Source organism: Canis lupus, chromosome 24 (assembly GCF_011100685.1).
Source record: "Canis lupus familiaris isolate Mischka breed German Shepherd chromosome 24, alternate assembly UU_Cfam_GSD_1.0, whole genome shotgun sequence".
Taxonomy (NCBI): domain Eukaryota; kingdom Metazoa; phylum Chordata; class Mammalia; order Carnivora; family Canidae; genus Canis; species Canis lupus.
The window spans coordinates 14224502-14247582 of record NC_049245.1 but is presented as its reverse complement, the minus strand read 5'-3'; the positions used below and the strand labels follow the sequence as shown (position 1 = coordinate 14247582).

The 23081-nt window shown below is 36.5% G+C and overlaps 1 protein-coding gene across 2 annotated transcripts in view; it reads left to right on the top strand.

Annotated features, from left to right (window-relative positions):
• PLCB1 (phospholipase C beta 1) overlaps nucleotides 1-23081 on the top strand; it is a 669446-nt gene that overhangs the window by 215455 nt on the left and 430910 nt on the right. For both annotated transcript variants that reach the window (XM_038571644.1, XM_038571645.1), the window contains exon 3: nucleotides 3586-3654. In XM_038571644.1, the coding sequence (XP_038427572.1) occupies nucleotides 3586-3654 (69 nt within the window). The remainder of the gene's footprint in view (nucleotides 1-3585; nucleotides 3655-23081) is intronic.

Below are 23081 nucleotides of genomic sequence, written 5' to 3'. Positions count from 1 at the left end.
AGATACAGATTCTCAGGCTTATTCCTGTCCTGCTGAACCAGAAATGGATGGAATGCATTCAGCCAGTCAATGTTTTAACACGTTTTCCAGGTGACTCTAATGTAGGTTTGAGAGCCACTGATGTAGAAAGTGTTATCACACTCATTTTATAGATGATACAGTTGATGCTTGGTGTGGTACTATGATTGGTTGAATACATAACCAGTTAATTTTAGAGCCCTTCCTCAAAGCCAGGTTTTCTACTTAAACATCATGTGACCTCCCTCTCTTAAAGAGAGGAATAAAGGAATAGTGAATTCTATAAAGCTGGAAATCAGTATCTCTTAAATGAACTGAGAAAGGGACCATTTCACTGCTTTCTAATAATGAGAGTGAGTTGTTGAAACTATTAGCTTGAAGAAATTAACCTAGAAAAAGTTTTAATGACACAAGCAACATTTTTGTGGTCCTGTGCATTGGGTTCCACATTTTCTTTTTAGTGGAAGAGAGATAATAGGATGTAGTTAAACCCCAGAGGGGTGGCTGCTGTATGTTAATAGAAGTGGGAGACACTATTTTAATCATTGCTTTCTACTCCAACGAGTCCATGGACAGCTTTTCCACCTGGGTCTTTCCCATGCCACATTACCCACATTGATAGTGCCCTGCGGTGGTTTTCCTGCACACACAATTTTACACGCAGGCAAGAGAAGTTTCTTAGTCGCTGTGGTATTGGAATGAATCCCCAGGGCAGTTGGCGTTAAGTACCCCTCTGCGACTTGGGGGATGAACATTTCCTCTTGAGCTGAGAGTAGAAAACAGTGTTCATTATCTGTAATGTAAAAGCCTATATAATGACTCCTGCTAAGATCTACTTCTTTGTGAACTCAATTTGGGCTTTGTGTGTATAAACAATGGAGGAAAGTTTAAGTCTATTGTTTGCTCAACTGAGAGGAACTTCCTTGAATAGAAAATGTGGCAATAAAATTAGGTAAATGTAGTATGTCTGTGTGCTTAATTTCTATTCTGCATATATGTAAAACATCATATAACATCTGTGGAAAAGAATACCAAACATATGTGTCTGTGTTTTATGGATAATTATAAAGAGGAGACACACGTAAGGACTACCATGTCAAGAAGTGTTAGTGATAACTCTGTGTGCACCCTGCTGTGTATCTTGAGTGACTTGTAAGTTCCTGCACACGATTCCTGCCTCTGTGCATTTGCACCTACTGTTTTCTCTTCCTGTAACCCTCTTTTCCCCCAGAACCACAAAATTGTAAGGCTAGCAGACTGTTTCTCATTCTTGTGTATTAGCTGAAAAGATGTCGTAGCCCACATCTCCAGCGTACTTTGAAATGTCTCCTTTAGAGTATAATAATTGGTTTTGTGCAAGAGCTGCCTCTGGCATTTCCACTTGGATAAACCCTTCAAACCAACATCTCCAAAAATGCGTTATCATTTTGCCCAAATTCCAGTTTGGAATATGGAAACCCTAGGGCTATTTATGACTCCTCTCCCTCCCTGTAGGCAATTCTACCTCCCTGTGATGGCTCTCATCTTTTTTCCAGTTACCTCTACCTTCATCTTCATTTGGTCTCCTGTCTCTCAAATGTCCACTCGGTTCTGGTCTTTGGAATGAAGTTTCTTCAAGTCTGGTTCTCTTCCTGTTTCTCTCCTTCCAACACAAATTTTGATTGTCTTGCTGTGGGGATAAGAAATCCAGACCAGTTGCTCCATCCCTGAAAGTCTGAGGACTTTATTATGCATTTGCCTAAGTGAAGCATTGAGCCCTGCATCGAGGCCATTCTTTTCTAACACTCATAAGATGATCTTCAATCTTGTGGATAGTATGGCCTTATGGGAACTATAGTACCACTTATTCTGTCCTGCAGGATCTTTGCTGGGTTGCAACCTGTCACACCCCAGAGTTTGGGAGGATTTCCAGAGTTGCACATGGTAAGGAAAGGGTTAAAGGATCCACCAATATGGGTAAAAGCAAACTTAGAAGGCCAAGGTGAGCAAATGGAAAGAAGGCACTCTTTCTTGTCCTGCCTTCACAGAGAAATGTGCAGGAGCTAGGTGTCTGTTGGACCTGTTGTGTGATTTTGCATCCTGTAGACAGACTCTACCTTCTCTGTGACTGTTATGCTTTAATCATGAGACCAACCTTAAGTACAAGAAAATAATCAGACCATTTTGCACCGAACATTTGGAATTGGTGGCAGCTGTTTGAAGGAATTGTTTGGGAACCCCAGCTACAATTACTTGGGAATGTTAAGACCTATGGGAAATTATACCCACTCCTGTCCAGAAAGTCTGAGTAGCTGAATTATCATGCAGCGCCTCCTACAAGGAGAAGGGAATTAGATTTCTGCATCCAACTATCTCATTGTTAGCATGGGTTGGATGGCTGGCAGGAGTCACTTTAAGATTCATTGCAGTCCAGTTCCATCTAGCTGGTGTAGGGTCTACCGTAGAACTCAGTGATGTGTGTGTCAGAGACCTCATGGTTCAGTGTCCTAAGACAGACTGTCAAGGTTTCCATCCTTTTGCCCATATTCCTTTCTGGTATTATCTCCCATGACTTTTCTTTATCTGTTCTGTGCCCCAGCAATGAAACACTTAACGTTGCTTATGAGAATACCCTCCCACACTGCCATTACATCTTCCCTGTGCTGTTCCTTCCTCCTGGGTGCCCCTCTATCTTTTTCCTCCTTCCTACCCTTTCCCCCTGCAATGTTCTCCATCTCTAAGCATCTAAAGGCCATAAATACCCCCAAGGTTCTGCACAAACTTCTGGTCCCTTCTTGTCTGAATATTTGCCAATGTTATGCCTTCCAATTCCTCTTCTCTGTGCTCAGTGACTCTTACATGACTTTTCTCTGGGACCTTAGGGAAAAAACTTTCTTTTCTCTATTGACCCCAATAGCAATTAACTTTAAAAGCTGGCATGAATACTCTCTCCCCGATCTTACACATACACATTTCTTTACTCCCCTGTTTGATGACAAGTCCATCTGGAGGAGTGAACATATTTTAAGTATCTTGTATCTTAGAGTAACTTGTATATTATAGGTGTTCGGTAATATATGATCAATAAAGGAAAAGATTGGGGCATAAGATATGTGTGCTAAAAGCTGGGGAGGGGGCAGGTAGGTAAGGCAAATTCGTCTCTTTATCTTGGGCAGCAGAGCTGATGGGAGCATCTTCTTCCACCCCTCTTCCCTAAAACCCCATGCCACTCCCATATCTTCACACTAAGTCTGACTCTCAGGATTACTTTTCAACTACAGGACAGGAAGGTTTGGTTCATCATGACTTAGGAATGGCTCATAGTATAGACTGGGGACCTTAACCACAGCAATTATACTTTCAAAATGTCTTAGAACATATATTAAACTGAATAGTTAGCAGTTAGCTGCCTTGTTTCCATTCAAATTTGACTGGTAAACAATGTGAAAGAAAAAATATCCTAACTGCAGAGAAATCTTCAGGCATGTCTCAAGATAATATTATTTTTTGAAAAATGATGTCAATGATATAAAACAAAGAAAGGTGATCTGTGTGGTTGCCTAACAATTTCACATTTTTGCCTTCCAGGAGACGGAGCTGTTAGATCTCAGCCTTGTCAAGGATGCCAGATGTGGGAAACATGCCAAAGCTCCCAAGGTAGGAAGCAGAACATTGTGCAAGCACCAGATGCTGCTTTGATTATTTAGCTATGTCATGGTATCAATTAATTGCCCCAACTAAAAGTTTCTCTGTTGTAGACTGTTGTAAAACACAATAAAACAGCCAGTCCTTCCAGAAACCTATATGCCCTAAACATTTCCACTTTTGTTAAAAGAAGGCAACCATGAGTAAATATATAGGTAATTGAGACATGGGGGCTTGCTGTCTGTCCTTTAATTTTAGTTTTGTTTGAAAAATATATAACAATAGAGTTGCTGGGTAATTCTCAGTAGCTAAAATGTGCTTAAATTACTTGAAACCTTCCTTGAGCCTCATATACATACATGAAATAACCTGATGAATTATACATGATGAATAAGACCCTATAGTTCAAATACTTTGCAATTGCCATCATTCCATCCATGAAGCCAGAGGGTGTGAAGTCCTTCTATAAATGTCAAGAGTGAAGACTTGCTGAACTTTGGGATTGGTTATGTGGCGGCCCATCAATTCATTTTCATTTGAAAAACTTAAGGCATATTCAGAGCAGTGTTTGCGATTTATTTTTTGAAGATTTAATGATAACATTAAAATATTGAATAAAGAACATAATTTTTTAACTTAGATTATTTGGTTGAGTATAGTAATGGAATGTGTTGACTTGTCATTAAAATGAGAAACTACTCTTATTGAATTTAAATTTTAGTATTCTAAATACTTCCTTTCTAGCAAAGATAATATTGTCAAATAGGGAAGTACAGATGCCATTCAGGAACTCCTGCCTCTTACCATAATTGATATAAAACTAGCGATTTTCTATTTGAGTATCTGCCTGCAACTTTTGTTTTATTCTTTAAAAGTCAAAATACTTTCTTTGACATCAAAAATTATGTGTTGCTGTGGAGAGACAGAAAGAAAAAAAATCACTTAGAATGATTATTCTTCAGATACCTACCAGTGCAATAGTTGCTGGCAAATTTTGCCATGGAGCAAACACCCAAATACTGCTTTTACTAGTGTAAGAGTTAAGCTGATCTATAGGAAAATGTGAAAAATGAAAAGACAGGTAAATCTGAATTACTTTCTAGGAGGTTTCTTTTCTTTCTTTCTTTCTTTCTTTCTTTCTTTCTTTCTTTCTTTCTTTCTTTCTTTTTTTTTAAGATTTTATTTATTTATTCATGAGACAGAGAGAGAGAGAGAGAGGCAGAGACACAGGCAGAGGGGAGAAGCAGGCTCCTTGCAGGGAGCCCAATGTGGGGCTTGATCCCTGGTCTCCAGGATCACGCCCTGGGCTGGGGGCAGCGCTAAACCGCTGAGCTACCCAGGCTGTCCTCTAGGAGGTTTCTATAAGCATTTCCATGAGAAAACAGTCTATTATTTGCCTTCACCTCTTAGTAAGGTAATAGAATTTCAGTAGTTTGGTCTTTTAATTTTGTAGCAGTCCTTCATTGATGATTCAGAATTGTTCAGTTTTTAGTATAGGAAAGAAATTCCTTCTTCTTTCCCCAAAACATGTTCCAGCCAAGTTTCATGTAAGCCTGTTAGTTCCAACAACTTTATTGATAACATAGTTATAAAGTTTGTCTTTTAGTAAAGTGTATTGGCCTAACGTGAAATTTCATGACCAATATTGATTAAAGACTGCTGCCTACACTCTATCAGACCCCCCATTTGTCTGTTGACATCTTAGACGGAGCCCTGGGGCTTCCATCTATTTCATTGCAGCACTTGGCCTGGTTATCAGTTCAGTGTTTCATTTATGGATGTGATTGGATACATGTCTATTGAATGATGATAAATAGAACTAGTGTCTGTACAGTGCTCGGCTAATAAATCACGACTAGATCCTAAAATACTGCAGGACAGACTTGAGCATTCAGAATACTTTGTCTTTTACTTTTTTTTCTCACCAAAGATTGCTTTCTCTGTGGATTATCCATGTTCGTGTCTTTTTTCCTTTCTGTTTCTTGCTGGTGTTCAAGAAATTCAGTCGACCTTAATATTTTAAAATCTGGGTTCTGTTGCATCATACCTGCCTGACCTTCCTCACTGGCTACATTGTGGTAATAATAATGATAACAATAACAGTAGTTATAATAATAATGGACATTTTAGATCATTGCCATAAGGACTGAATGAAAATTCATTAGCAAATCTTTAGCAGAGGAGTTCTCAAATTTGACTGCTTGTGGAATCACCTGGAGAGCTTTATAAAAAACTGGTGAAACCCTTTCCTACTCCCAAAGGGTCTGGTGCCACAAGATTCTAACTGGTGTAAGTGTAGTGTGGGTTTTTGAAAAGTAGATTTGCAACAAAATTTGAGCACCACTGCCTTAATTTTTCACTGCCATTTAATAAGCACTCGCTAAATATTAGGCACAATTATTGGTGTTATCAGTGTTATTTTTGTATTTATTATTATCAAAAATTTCAATCAGATTTGCAGAAAGTCAGTTTTATTCCACTTAATGTGGAAAGGTTTATGTTGTAAAGGGAGATTGGGGGAGGGACCTGGCTGAAAGGGGCTTTGTGGATTGACAAGCAAGAAAGAAGGTGGCATGACTATTAGTTTAAAATTATTTCAGTTGCAAAAGAAAACCCCAGCTAAAACTGGATAAATTTTTTTAAATTGCTAGAAATGATTGGGATGCGCTGAAAATCTAATGGAAGCATGGGGTTTAGATGAAGTCTCATGCAGCTGTTGGAAAACTGTCTCCAGGGAAGAGGTACTACTTTCTCTTGACAGTCTGGCTTCCAAGGTGCTAAAAGAGATTCCTCTTCCATCCTCAGGATCCCCTTGGTTGACATCCTCTGCTTGCCATCACTGGCAGCTCTGGCTTCCCCATAGAAGGAGGTGAATGGCCTCTGAATTAGGGGGGTGGGGACAGCATATATGAGGAGACCTTTGGTTTGGCTGGAACAAAAGCAGCAGGACTGCGAGCCTAAGATTAAAAAGCATCAAGATAATCAGTATAGAGTGAGAGAAGCATGGAACTCGGGATGGGTAGGCAATGTTACATGAAGACAGATTGAGTGGAAGGCATTCTGCGGGGCTTTATAGACCATAAAGGAAGGAAGAACATGTGTGGAGCAGATATTATTTATCAAAATACTCAGGCACCCTGCAAATATTTATCTGTGTATTTGTGTCATTTTTGTTTTTCTCCCAGTATCTTATTACATAAAAATCCACAATCTAGCTGAAGATGAACTGTTTTCTGTGCCTGCTGTGATTGGAAATAACATTTATAAGAAATGGAAGAGGCTCTATGTGTTGGCCATTAATGAATTTTAAATGTCGACCCCCAACACAGTATACACAATTCTAGATTGGTGTTTCTGTAGGCAGCCTTTGTTCTAGTTATCAGTTTCAAAATTTCTCATTGGAGAGAAATTGGAAGATTTTTATCCACATGTAAAAAAAAGTAAAAGAAAAACAAAGTCCTATCCTTTGAAATTTAAAAGGTATTTATGTTTCCCTCCTTGCTCTCTCTCTCTCTCTCTCTCTCTCTCTGCCTCCCTCCTCAGCTTATAGAGCACATATAGAGGCAAGATGCTATGGGATATGCATCTTGCATATGCTAGATACACGTATTCTCTGGATCTTCATTTCAAAATGAACTTTACTTTTATTTTTTTTTTTTTTTTTTTTTTAAGGGAAGACCTTTTTTTTTTTTTTAATTTTTATTTATTCATGATAGGCACACAGTGAGAGAGAGAGAGGCAGACACACAGGCAGAGGGAGAAGCAGGCTCCATGCACCGGGAGCCCGACGTGGGATTCGATCCCGGGTCTCCAGGATCGCGCCCTGAGCCAAAGGCAGGCGCCAAACCGCTGCGCCACCCAGGGATCCCTGAACTTTACTTTTAAAAAGTAAAAGAGATCACTGTGATTTCTGATCTATTAGTGCTGGTTCTTCACCCAGCAGATCAATTTCGTGGCTCATGTACAGCATTAATACAATGAAATAGATCTGATGCGAATGAAAAATGTTAACATCTTGTGCAGAGCAAGTTGTTTCATGAAACTTTTTCCATGCATGTGAATGTATGGTATGTTCTGGATTCCAACATGAAGTGTATTTTTTACTATGGGCCATGCCATAAAGGTTTAAAAAAATGCTGCTGATAAGATAGTTTTTTTATCCTCAGGATTCTTAGGGTGTATTCCATCTGTAGGTATACTGAAAAGTAGATGGAACCATCTACTGGAGATGAAGATGTGGGTTTGGATGCCAGCTCCGCCAGTAGCATGCTTCTGTCTATGCCTCTACTTCCTCATCTATGTAATGGGGTGTGTAGGAGGCACAGGATTTTAGGTGTGTAAGTTGGTTAACCTTTGATTCCAACTTTTAAAATGAGAAGTTGAGGCACCTGGGTGATTCAGTAGGTTAAGCATCCAACTCTTGGTATTGGCTCAGGGCGTGGGATCAAGTCCTGGATTGGGTTCTGTGCTCAGCAGGTAATCTGCTGGAGATTCTCTCCCTCTTCTCCTCCCCTGACTTGTGCTTCTCTCCCTCTCAAATAAATAAATAAACAAATAAATATATATATATATATATATATTTAAATATGAAGTTATTCAAGCCAAGGTTCTCCATCTTACAGTTTATAAAGCTAACGTTGAAAGTTTGCATCACCAGAAACTTCTTATCTTGGTCGTAGAAAATCAGGTGAACTTAGTTAAAAATCAGGTCACATTCTAACCAAGGTAAGGTGCAGTGCAAACAAAATTTAAAGAAAAGAAGAAAGATTTATGTGATGAAACTTTGCACGTGGCTTCTTGAAAGCCATTGTAGGATTGCTTTGGACTCCGTAGAGACCCTTTGATACCAGAAACCACCCCATGTTTCAAACATGAAAACTGTTGCTGACATTCACTCTCAATAATACTAGTAGCAAAACCATTGAAAAATATTTCTGTAGTTTTACTTTCAAATTGTGTGTCATCCAAAGAAAAGTGATTCACATACTTAGCTAACAATTGACCAATTCCTTCTATAGATAAAGGGCAGTTTATTTCAGGTGTGCAATGTTAATTGGAATACAAGTTCCTTATATATATCTAGATTACAGTTAAATTCTATGTGGTGTATAGTATCACTAGAATCATGTAAGGTAGATTACAGTAAAATGAACTTTAAAAAATTGATCAGCTTTTGTTTTCCTAATCCCTAAATAAAAATGATGGCTTTTAAAACCATTAAATGTGGATTTGTAAAGCAATGTGTACCACAGTGTCTAGCCCTACAAGCAGACTCCAGTATCTCACTGGGTGGGTGAAACAGGTAACAGATAAGTCCCACTGAGACACCCAAAGCAGGACACAGATCATTGACCATGAGTGGTAGAGACCATTGACCATGAGTTGTGGAGTCCTTGCTGCTTTCTAGAGTTATAATGAAGGAAGTTCTTTTGATAAGATGAAGTGATATGAGCAGAGATGTTAATTAAGAAAAGGAGTGGCGGGTCACCTGGGTGGCTCAGTGGTTGAGCGTCTGCCATCAGCTCAGGGCGTGATCCTGGGATCGAGTTCAGCATCAGACTCCCTGCGAGGAGTCTGCCTCTCCCTGTGTCTTTCATAAATAAAGTCTTAAAAAAAAAAAAAAAGAAAGAAAAAGAAAAGGAGTGGCATTCTAGGCAGAGGGCAGAGTAAGAGCAAAGGCCCTGAAGTGGGAATATGCTTGGTATATTTGAAAAATAGGGAGGAGGCCAGTTGGTTATAGTAGAGTGCGAGACAGAAAGGAGGATAAAGTCAGAGAAGTAACCAGGGGCCATATTATTCTGGCCTTGTAGACCAGGCAAATGATAGTGACTTTTTCTTCTGAAAGACCTAAGAAGGGATCTGAGTATTCTGAGCAGAGCAGTGATGAGATCTGATTTTGCTTTTAAAAACATCACTGGGGCAGCCTGGGTGTCTCAGTGGTTTAGCGCCGCCTTCGGCCCAGGGCCTGATCCTGGAGACCTGGGATTGAGTCCCACATCGGGCTCCCTGCATGGAGCCTGCTTCTCCCTCTGCCTGTGTCTCTACCTCTCTCTCTCTCTCTCTTTCTCTTTCTCTCTCTCTGTGTCTCTCATGAATAAATAAATAAAATCTTTAAAAAATAATTTTAAAAAAATCACTGGCCACAGCATGGAGCATAGACCATAAAAAAGAAAGGAAGAAAAAGAAAGGAAGAAGGGATGCCAACCAAATGGCTACTGTAAATGTCCTGGGCAGTGTTGATAATGATTTTGACCAAGAGGTATAGAGGTAAGGCGAAAAATGTCAGATTCTGAATTGGAAAGTGGCACCACAGGATTTGTTAATGCATTGAATGTGAGGTATGAAAAAAGGATTCAAGAATAATGCTTAGTGATATGACCTGGGAAAGTGGAAGAATTGAGTTGCCATGTCCTAAGCTGGGAAGGAAGAAACACATTTAATCAGAAATACTCTGAATTTGGTTTTTGTTTTGTTTTGTTTTGTTTTTGATATTTGAAGTCTGAGGTACCTATTGGGCTTCTATCTGATATGGCATATTTCAATATACAGATCTGGTGTTCAGGGACAAGGTTAGCCGTGAAGTTGTAAGCGAATATTTATATCTCAAAGCTAAGTGAGGTCTCTTAAAGAATGTAGGTATAGAAGAAAAAGGGCTGATGCTTGAGCCCTGGAACGTCCAGCATTTAAACTTTGAAGAGATGAAAATGAGCCAGGAAAGAGGCTGGGAATGGTATATACCCAAGAGAATTGAAAGCAGGGGCTTCAGTTTTTGTACACTAGTGTTCACAGTGGCAATATTCACAATACCCAAAAGGTGGAGACAACCCAAATGTCCATTGATAGAAGGATATACAAAACACAGTACACACACACACACACACACACACACACAGACACACACACAAACACACACACACACAATGGATTATTATTCGACCTCAAAAAGGAATGAAATTCCACACAGGCTCTAACATGAATAAGAAGACATTATGCTAAGTGAAATAAGCCAGACACAAAAAGACACATACTGTAAGATTCCACTTATATGAGGTAACTAGAGTAAGCAAATCCATAGAGCCAGAGGTAGAATGCAGTTTCCAGGGACTGGGAGGAGGAGAATAGGAGAATTGGAAGTTATTATTTAATGGGTACAGAGTTTCAGTTTGACAAGTTTAAAAAGTTCTGGAGATCAATGGTGGTTGATGGTTGCATTACAAAACAACGAATATCACCTAATGTCACTAACCTATACACTTGAAAATCATTAAAATGGTAAACTTTATGGCATGCATATTTTACCATAACAGAAAAAAAAAAGGAAAAGACAGAAGAAGCAACCAGTGAAGGAGGGGAAGAATCAGAAGAGAATATCTTCTGAACATCTAAAAAAGTATTTCAAAGAGGGAATAGTCATTTAAGTAAAATAGTGAAATTTCCTTCTAGCTTTTTTTCTCACTTTTGTGCATTTTTAATTTTATTGGAGGTACCTTTTTATATATGCTTTCATTTCCCCCCATATTAACAGCATTTCCTGCTAATATCCAAAATAGGCTATTTATTTAAGGGTTGTCAAGTCCCAAATAGCTCATCACAGGATCTGGATGCCAATATATAAATCTCATAATGAGCTGTTATTTGGATGTTCTACAACAGTGGTTTCAATGAATCATCCATGAGGCCGGGAGTTGAAATGAGTGCTTTATTTATTGTCCCCCTCTGCTGATTATAAGCTATTTCTCTAACTTTGTACAGATTCCACCATTGTGTGAAGCCACAGCCATAAAATGTGATGCAGATATTTGAAGTTGAGGGAAGAAGAAAACCCTTTATACAGCAAAATAAAGGTTTTTCTCTTGTCCTCTCAATTGCTGAGGAGCTCTACCTTTGGCCCATATTTTTGGTTTTAGCTATTTCTTAATTTACCTGACATGGTGCAAGAATTTTTGTTTGTTGTCATCCTGTTTCCATAAAAGTATTTATTTGCATCTTTACTAAATGGAGAAAAATAGAGCTTAAAATTTCACAGAATTATTTGTGTGTGTGTAATGGTTTTGACAGCTAGTCACATTTATCTCCAGATGTAAATTATATGGCATGGTTCCTTTCTTATGTTCATTAAATTCCATAGATGTCAGTGGTTTGGTTTCCTTGGAAACAAAAACCTTTATATAACTAGTCAGAGATTTGGTGGCAGAAATATCAGGATGCTGAGAGGGGTAAGGAATGGTTCCCTCAGTAAATGTATATTTGCATTTAAAACTCCTCTGCCTCTTCCACCTGCCCCTCACCGTCTTCACCATTCAATAGTGAACAAGGGAAGATTTTAAAAGTTACCGTGAAAGTATAGAGTATCTTCTCCAATGGTTAAAAGCTTTTTACTTTTTTTTTTTCAAGCAATCACAGATAGGCTACGTCTTTTCTGGGTTGTTGGTATAAATTCCCAAATTTAAGAAGAGTATGTCTCTTATCAAGAACTAAATTTGAGCATTTGAGCAATGCCTACATAACTCAGTATATATGTATATCCATCTGCAAAATACTGCTAACTGAACATGTGTGTGGCTGAATAAAGATTGAGTATTTTTTAGAGTACCTAGTGTCTGTCTTAGTACCCTACTGCCAAAGAGTTCAAAAGGTCCCTGAAGGGTAATGGAGAGGAAATGGGGGACCCCAGTTCTGCCAAGAGGTAATAGCAGGCAAAGACATGGTAGCCACAAGCATTCTCATTCGGCCCAGAGAGGACCGACCCCTTGTTGAAGACAGGATTAGTAAAATGAGTTATCTAAACCTCAGGTCTTTTCAGAAGGCTGTGACTCATTTTACCATTGCTCCTATCTGTCATAATTTCAATCTAAACTCAATTTATTCTTCATGTAATGGTATAGATTGCATTTTGAAAACATTAATCAATTTTCATTCTTTCAAATGCAATGATACGCCATCTTGTGGATATATCTGATATTTATTTCATAAATTAATTCTGCATCATGAACTGCCTTCTAAAGGGTTTTTAATCTTGGGTTCTAATTTAGAGATATGAGAAGTACCTTTTAAAATCTCAGTGTGCAGGCCACACCCAGATCAGTTGAATCAAAATGTCTGGTGTGGGACTCAAGCACCAATGTTTTCTTTAAAGTTCCCCAGAGATTCCTGTGTTTAGCAAAGTTTTGAGAATCATTAACTTAAAGAAAAAGCACCAGCTTAAATGAATGGTTTCTGTTTTTCAAAATAAGGATTTTGTACAGTAAGATATTGAGGATTTTCCTGGAGTATTTGCTTGTCAAAAAGACTGTTTTTTTGTTTTGTTTTTTGTTTGTTTTTTGTTTGGTTTTGTTGTTGTTGTTTTTAGTATAGTTTCCCTCAAACTTGATTTGGCTTAGTTAACATAAAGTGCCTCATGGTGTTTGTATTAATCTCCTCTCACTGCCGTAACAAAGTACCACAGACTAGGTGGTTTAACAGAAATTTATTTCCTCCTAGTTCTGGAGGCTAGAACAGATCAAGGTATCAGCAGAGTTGTTTTCTTCTGAGGTCCACCACCTTGATTTCTGATTGGCTGTCATCTTTTGTCCTCATATGGTCTCCACTCTGTCCTAATTTCCTCTCATTGTAAGGACATCAGTGGTATTGGATTAGGGTCCATCCTAACAGCTTCATTTTGACTTACCTCTTTGAAGACCTTAATCCCTGAATACAGTCACATTCTGAAGTACTGGAGATAAGGCTTTCAATATATGAATTCTCACAAAATTTAGTCTATGGTACTATTTCCTTATTATATTACAAAACCAAGTTTACAATTTCCTTCTTTATGGAGAGTTGTACTGTAGGATTATTTCGAAATTAATCTGATATAAATAGATTTTTTCTTTATGATCATAGGATTGTCAAAGTGGATAAAATGGGTAGTAGGAATTTGTCAAAGTGTATAAAATGGGTAGTAGGAATCATTTTAGAAATAGGCAGTATGGGTCTTTAAAGGTGCCTTTATTTCAGAATATGTTGTTTTTCTTATTACCAGCCATTTGTGCTCATTTTTTTTCATACACCAGAGCACCTAACATGTGACCTTGCTCATTATAGGTGCCTAGTAAAGTGTAGTCAATAAGTGCACAAACCCTTAGGTCAGATGGCTAGTATTCAAAGCCAATAACTCAGCAAGGTATTCTACATCTCTGAGACTTGGCTTTCCCACCTAAATTTATGGAAATAATCTCCATGTTTAGCTTATCTGATTGCTGCAAGGACTCAATGATAAAAAGCATGTAATACAATTAATAGAGTTAATGCAGTTTTCATATCTGTTGTATATGTCGCATACATTTTAGTCATCATCATGAATGAATTTTAGCAAGTAAAGAAAATGTATTGCTGATGCTTATGTCATATATTGTAGTAGCAAAAGCAAGAGTTGGACAATTTATCTATTTACAATGACATTGCGTGCACTACTGTGAATTGCTTCAGAATGGAAGATTTATACTTTGTAGTTCTAGTATTTATACCTGCCCATGAAAATCTATTTTTAATGTATAAACTATACACAAATGAGGTTGAAGCATATTTATCTTTGCAGCCAAACACCTGCCCACAGAAGGCCATCAGCAATCTGTTGCCCTAAGACTTACTGTTCTTTTTTAAAAATTATCTGGATTTGCAAACAGTTAGATTTCCCCAACCACCAAAATAATCTTAGAACAATTTATATTAAAAAAAAAAAGAACAATTTATATTCAGTTAAGAGCATGTTGACATATTTTTCCACATTATGAAGCGATGGAAGCAAAATCTGAAATAGTATTTTGAAATGGAGGAACATGGTTTGGAGTTAAATAGACCCAGATTCAAATCCCAGTGCACATATTAACTAAGAGATCTCGGAAAGATTTCTTAGTTTCTCCGTGCAATGATAATTCCTGTTGGACAGGGTTGTCTCATGAGTTGGATTTTGGTTTGTAGCAAGAGACAAATCTTAGTGTTGGATACTTTGGGAGCTCACTCATGGCGACTTAGCTATCTGCCTTAGGTTCACTTTTCAATTTATCCTTCTTAGCCACTCAGCAAGAGTGTGGTAGAAATTAAGCATATGTGTGTGTGTATATATATATATATACACACACACATGTGTTTTATATGTTATATATATATAACACATATATACGTGTTATATATGTGTGTGTGTACATAATGTAAATTGTTTTCTTTTTGAAGATCAGGTTCTAAAGTAAATTGGCACACGATTTGACACCTGGTCCAACAGGGCAAAAAAAATGGAATGCGATTTGGCACACAACATAATTGAAGAAAAAGTCTGGGGAAGGGAAGGTGTTATTTATGGAGTAATGGTGACAATTTAATAATATGCATACCTGGAATGGCTTTCCCAACCATAAAGTGTGATATAGTGCTTTTAATTTGTGAGGCAGTTCAGTAGAGTGGAAGAAACTTAAAAGTATGTATTAGTTTATTCTGAGAATTTTGTTTTTATCATCTTCGAATGGGAAATGGCTGAAAATTCTTACACTTATCCCATTTGCCATAAAAATATGAAATCCTACATTGCAGACTTTGGGTGTAATACCTGACACAAAGATATGTTCAAGGATGAACGAATACTCTTGCCATAGATTTTTTTCTTTTTTTTCTCTTTCCTGAATGTGAACATAAACAGCTCTCTAGAACATGAAATTTCAAGTACCTGAAGAAATAGTGTTGATCTTACCTAAAAAGTGGCAATGAAAAGTCGAAATAATGTCGTACAATATTTGCTCATTTACTGATTTTTGTTAATGGCAGAAATGAAATTTTCTAATACTGCTGAAATTGATGTCCATAGTGATTTCCAGGTGATGGATTAACCAAACTTAAGCAGAATATGTGTTGGTGTTTACCTGTGAAACAGGACCGTTGGGTCTAACAGGTCAGAATTCCCCTCTCAGCTTCACTCCCCAAGACACTTTCTTCTAGCCTCTTGGTTCTTCATCATCCAGAGGTTTCTTGACTTTTTAATTTATATCCAGGAATTACTGATTTCAGGGTAGGACCAGTGGTACTGGAAGAATTTGCTGAACACTGTTACCTATAAATGGGTGTAACTCTGTGAAGAGTCACTTTGTTTTCTCTCCAGGACAGAGAATACTTCTTAAAAACAGTAATTCAGCATTTCTCCAAGCGATGTCCTTGGAAAACTAACAGGTGTTACGAGATAAAAGTGCAGTCCGATCAAGTATGTTTGGAAGATGCTAAGATTTTTTTATTACAGAACTTCTCAGAGACTGATATGTTGGACACGGACTGGGGCCATTTTCCTTTTTTTTTTTTTTTTTTTTTTGACAATGGGCCTTTTGGTAAGACATCTCATAGGATTAACATTCTGCTGAATCACTTTGGTAAGTGTTTCTATAGTTGGTTCTCGTAAAATCTATCACACTCCATATGGGACTGGAACACCAGCTTAAGAGTGACACTTATTCCCACTATCATGCGATACCTGATTAAAGATGTTCAAAGACAGAGTTCCTGGGTGATCTAAATAAGAAAGGGCTTTCCTTATGTAAAAATCCTTTGATAATGCATGGCTGGACTTTATCTTGTGTTCCACCATGGACTGTTACTCATTTTAAACTGTGTTAGTATAAGTCCCACTTTGTATCTTCTTCCCAATTTATACCTTGGTTTTGACAGAAAGCCATCAGCATTGCCAACATATCATTCAAAACATGAGAAATTAATTTGTTCCCACAGTAGTTTGGCATTTAGGCCTTCCTAATGCATGGCACACTACCTGGGTAGAATTCCAGTTCTACTGATAATTTTTTCTGGAGACCAGTTTCCTATGGCTTTACATGCTTGCACTCATAAAATTAATGCCCCTTGGCTTTCTTGGAAGGCTCTTAAGTTGAGATATAGCTTGAGTTGAGGTTAAATGAAAGGTGGCTAGAAGTTACTTGGAAAGCAATAATTTTCAAAAGCCAGAACTTCTGCCTGGTTTCCTATAAAGAAGTGTTTCCATGAGTTGACTTAATGCCTTAGAAGTGAAGGCTTTAACTCTGTCCCCTCATATGGCAGGAATGCGGTGGTTAAGAGGCTTGACCAATGTTATCTGTGTGGCCAGTCAGTCACTTCACTTCCTCGTGTCTTGATTTCCTCATACATAAAATGAAGGTCAGAACACTATTTCGTAGGGTTTTTGTGAGGATGAAAGGCCATAATATGTTTCCTGGTCCTGGCTCTGTGCATAGTAGCTATTGTTATTTCAATTAGAAGTTGTGAATTTGTACCTTTAAGATTTGCAGTTGGGGGGATTATTTGACAAATTAGACACATTGCTGCATCAGCCATAGTCTGAATTTTTTCTCTTAGATATTTGCAGCTGCCATCTAGTATTATGTAGGCTTCTTGCTCTCTGGCCAAGTTTTCTCTTTTAATGCTATCTCGAACAGCATTTTTATTTTTTTTATTTTTTTTAAAGATTTTATTTATTTATTCATGAGAGACACAGAGAGAGAGAGAGAGAGAGAGAGACAGAGACACAGGCAGAGGGAGAAGCATGCAGGGGGCCCGACATGGGACTCGATCCCAGGTCTCCAGGATCACGCCCTGGGCTGAAGGCGGCACTAAACCGCTGAGCCACCGGGGTTGCCCCTCGAACAGTATTTTTAAAAAAAGAGCTATGCTCCTCATTCATATTTCAAAAATACTAAGACGATGTTCAGATTTTACATTAAACATTTCCTTACTAGGATCTGTAATACCTGCTTGGAAATTACTTACCAAACATAATTTTTCTTTCTACAAATGTTAATTAAAAATGAAATTTCACTGTCTTCATTTGAAGTTAAATTAATAAGTCATTTGGAGTCTGTATATGAATTACACTCGTTTTCATTCTTATAGTACTTTAGCCTAAATATAATAAAAGTCAAAGAAGTTTTATGTGTAGGGACACATATAGATGATCTGAGAAATTAACTATTGACTTGATTATTTTTGCCATAGATAAATTAAATTTCTACTGTTAAAAGTAGAGAGTAGTGAGAGAGATTTATTTTATTTTGGGGGACTCTGAAAACATAGTTCTTTAATCATTATCCATTCATGCCATTTTGTTTGAAGATAAAGATTATTAGTAGGCATTATCTACATATTTGCATTTACATACGTGAATACCAGATGAAAATCTAAGTAAAATTAATTTTAGATCTTATGTTAGTTCTGTCCCACACATATACCTAGGAATGTGCAGTAGCTGCATGGTGCAAATAAAATTTTATGTTTACACAGTTTTAAAGTCAATAATGCTTCAAATAAATTAGTGCATAATATTGAAAAAGAATAGATGGTAGAATGTCTAAAAATAGATATTTTATATGAAGTAGTGGTTCATAAAAGCTTTGGAAAATATGTTGAATAAATTGTATAAGTAACAGCAACCTGACTCAATGTTTAATTTTATGGCTAGCTGCTCAAAATTTCATGGTTCCAGATGATAAATCGTAAGTCAAATAATTTACTTGAAGGACACTGTGGAGCATTTGAAATATTGTAGAAGTGTGACTAAAGCCTTTTTTTTATTACCATTTTTTTCAAAAAACAAACTATATTATTATTCTAGTGTGTAAATTACAAAAAGTTGTAATAGATTAATTCTCTGCTGTCAGTATTTTCCCCGATTCTTAACCGAGTTACATTGTTCAAATTCTTTAAGTAAATCCTTAGAAATGTTCCAAGTAACTAGAAATTCATCATGCTTCTTTTAATCATGTCCTTAAATGTTCTGCTTTTAATTTACCAATATTCATGCTCAATTCAAGATGAATTGAGAAACCATGAAGTTGTAAAAGAAAATTAATATATGGAGTTGAATCATGCCTTGCCTTTGTGAGCTGAGCTAGTTTCTCTGGCAACAAGATGTTAGACAATAAATCATGTATCTTAAACCATATAGTTGCAGAGGCAGAGGGAAGCAGGAAGTTCAGAAGTGTCATCTGACGGTGTTGATGGCATCTTTGCCATAATTAATAAGGTGTGGCGTTGTTAATTCAGGGGCAGAAAATCAAACTGTGGTGAATCCAAGCCCATGCAAAATACGTAAAGACTGCTAACTCTGGGAAACGAACTAGGGGTGGTGGAAGGGGAGGAGGGCGGGGGGTGGGAGTGAATGGGTGACGGGCACTGGGGGTTATTCTGTATGTTAGTAAATTGAACACCAATAAAAAATAAATTAAAAAAAATTTTTTTTAATCCTGACAAAACATATTGCTTTAATAGCATTAACTGGTATTAGTTGCATGTGGCAAAAATTTCACACACTATTAATTCTAGCATTACACTGGAACACTAGAATTATACATCTTTGGTTAGAAATAAATCCTTTTGGCTGTGTGACTGAGAAGAGGAAACCAGTCATTTAAGGGGCTGGTCTTGAATTATTGCCTTAATAAAGGCTCAGTCACCAAAAATGGGAGCTTGCACAAAGAATGGTTCAAGAACAAGGTGGGAGAGAGTGGTGGAAAGGTATTCCATCATTAATGTTGGCAGCATCTGAGGCTACTACAAAATATGTTTTTGAAGAAAATTGGAGACTAGATAAATTGCCTTGAAGGTTGAATAATTCCAAATATATAAAAGAAAATCCCAGCTATGTGTTTATCTCCCAAAAGGTCAGTGTTCATCTGTGCATTTGCAGACAGGACATATTAAAGTTCACATGGTATCTTAAAGCACAGCCATGATGTTAAATATTTTTCATATTTGTCAGTTTATGGCAGAGTAATACATAATCCATTGACTTGAAATTATATTAACCATTTACCAGACTTTTTCTATAGAATAGTGACACAGTTCCCATTTTATGTTTGCTATTATAAGTAACCCTGAAGCAAATATCTGTCTACATTTACCATTTTCTTTTTTGTTATTATTTCCTTAAATTATAGTCCTAGCAGTGGGATTACCTGTCTAAATACATTCAATTTCATCCATTGTTATAGGATTCTTTTTCATTTTCTCTTCATCCATGTAGATATTTCTTTTTTTCCCATAGTGGCAATTCAATTTCCTTACTCTATTAATACATGTACTTCTTTGTCCCAGACTACACAAAAATAATTCCAAAATAAAAATATTAGTTAATAATAATGAATAACAAAATCCACTAGTCACTAATAACAAATCCAGTAGTGAAAACTCAACCTTTCTTTGCAGTATTCTTTATTTCTTAGAACATTTCTCATTCAGGATATAGGTCCAAATGTATTAAAATTAATTACTTTCTGTAGAGCTATACTAATTTGACATACAATTGGATTCATTTATTTATAGATATGCTCAATTTTAGAGACTACTATTCTTCATCCTTTTTATTAAATTTACATTTTGAAAATGTAAAATATGTAGTTCAAAGTCTAAGATTATATATGTAAGAATACTCAGAGAAGACTCATTCCCATTCATATCCCTTCCACCTATTCCTACTTACCTTCTAGTTATTTCCTTTATGTTTTTCTGTTTGTAAAAATAAGGACACACACAGAGCTATCCAGTCCCCTCATTTCATCTTTTCCCAATGATCTAAGATGCCACTTTTTAAAAATTTAAATTCAATTACCCAACATATAGTACATACTTAGTTTCAGATATAGTGTTCAATAATTTATCAGTTGTGTATAATACCCGGTGATCATCATATCATATGCCTTCCTTGATGCCTGTTACTCAGTTACCCCACCTCTCACCTCTTCTCCAGCAATCCTCAGTTTGTTTTCTAGAGTTAAGAATCTCTCATGGTTTTTCTCCCTCTCTGTTGCCTTCCCATTCAGTTTTCCCTCCCTTACCCTACAATCTTCTTAGCTGTTTCTTATATTCCACATAAGAGTGAAACCATACGATAATTGTCTTTTTCTGAATGCCTTATGTCGCTCAGCCTAATACCCTTCAGTTCTATCCATGTCTACGTAAATGTTAAGTATTTATACTTTCTGAGGGCTGAGTGATATTGCATTGATTTTTTTTTTCCTACAAATTTCTGCTCTTGTATTTTGCACATTTTTCTATCTAGTATTTGGCCTTATTTTTCCCCCTTTAACTTTTTTAGAGCTTTTTAGGAGAATTAGTTCTTTATCTATCATAGAGGTGTAAAAATATTCTGGTTTGCCTTTTGCCTTTTGAATTTCCTTACAGTGCTCTTTGCCATGGAAGCTTTTGTTTGTATTTTTATGTAGTCACTTATTAATATTCTCTTTTATTGCTTTTGGATTTTGAGTCACAAAAGGTCTTTTTTTTCCCTTATCAAGAAATTAATCAAGAAATTCACCCACAGTTTTTCTCAAGTATGATTTTATGATCATCTTGGATTTTTTATGTTGTGTGTTGTGAGGTATGGATCTCATTTCCTTGTTTTACTAGATAGTCTTTCGTTACAACACTATATTTTGAAGTCTGTGTTTTGTCCCAATCTGGTATCTAGGTGTCCCAAAATCATTTATTTAAAAATCCAATTTCACTTGTTTTCAACATGCTATCCAGTTGTGCCAAACCACTTATTTAAAAGTTCATTCTGTGCACAATTTATTTAAAGGTGCAGCTTTTGTCCTAGTGATTTGAGATAACATCTTTACCAGTTACAGTCTTTCCCTATGTACCTAGATCTATTTCTGGGACTATTTATTCTATTTCATTGTTCAGTCTGGCTATTAACGTATATTAGATTATTTTATTTTATTTTATTTTTATTAGATTATTTTAAATTCAAGTTCTCTTATGAAAAATGGATTTCTATGCCAGAATAACAAAAAAACCCACCCAGAATTATAATTTTTATTAACTAATCAGATCTACCAAATTTTGATCTTAACACTATTCTTTCCTTTCCTCTTAACAGCCACCCCCCATGAAAAAAATTATTTTTTCTAAGGCAATTTTTGTTTTACATATATATATTTATGGCTACTGCATGCCATTTTCTGATTTTACAAAAGTGTATTTTTTAAATTTCATTTTTAAAAATCCTAGAAAATAGAAAACAGAATCACTATCAGTTAAGCAACTGACAATTCTTATAAATTTAATCACAAGGCTCAGGAAATAAAGATAAGAGAAGAATATTTGTGATTTCTCTATCTTATAAATTTGATTCTTAGAAATCTATGCCATCATTGAGTTGTTCGTTCTGTAATTTCTGAGCACATTTCATGTAAAAATTACTCCTGTGCATTATTCATGTTAACAGGCCCTTTAAATAGCCATAAAACACGTGGGAGCAGATTAATGCTGCATCTGCCTTGTGCTTTTTAAGTCTATCAATTTTATGGGATAGAAATCTTGTGTAATGTCAGAAGTTTTCTTGCATCTTCCACTGCTTGTGGTGGCAGGGAAGCACCTTAGCTGCATTATGTGGGTGAAAATGTCAAATTTTCTGATTGGATTTTTATCTAAGGAAGGTGAGAGCTGTCAGTTTTACTTCCTAACTGTTGGACTGACGCTCCACGTTGAGTAAGTTTTTCTTTTAAATGAATGTCAGGAGAAGCAACTGTCTGCGACCTGTCTTTACTCTTCTTTGAGACAGAAATTTTCTTGACAGTGATTACCAGAAACATAATCATTTTTGCAATTTTATGACCTTTGGGATGTGAAAATTCAAAATATATTAGCCATTTGGGTAGCAGTGGAATTGGTCTGGCTTAATGTATTTAAATTGTTTTTGGTTTTTATTCTGGCAGTGTTAAAGTTTATCATTAAAAAGCATACCCCACTCCCATTTTTTCTGTTCCATTCCCAGAGGCAGCAATACAGAGTCCTATTTTTATTCTTATTCCATATTTCTATTTTTATTTCCCAAGAAACCTATGTGTATAACAACCCATTAAGGTTTTTTTTTAATTCTATGTAAATAATGGCTATTTAATCAGCAATATACCTCAAATTGTACTATATTGGTACACATACATCTACTTCATTCTTTTTTAGAGACTGTAGACTATTTGATTTTATAGACACACCAAAATTTATTTATTGAGCTGCCTCTTAACAGGTATTTTGTTTTATCCAGTTTTGCTGCTCCAAACAATGCTTCAATATTTATTTACTAAATTTATCTTTGGGCATAATATGGCTCTGTATGAATTTCTTACTACTGAAATTCCTACATCCAAATGCATGTGCATTTTAAGTTATGGGAATATATTACCAAACTGCTCTACAAAGAGGTTGTATTGATTTATACTTCCAGCAGTGGCATTCAAAATCACCTATTTGTTCCACTCTTGCCAGCATTATGTTTCGTTAACCATTTTTTGAATGTTGTAAATGTGATGGATGTAAAATAGGGACATCTTTATTATTTAAATTTGTATTTCTTCAGTTATGAGTGAAGAGGAACCTTTTATCCTGAGCAATATATTTGCATTTCCAACCATATCCTTTGCCCATTTTCCAATGGA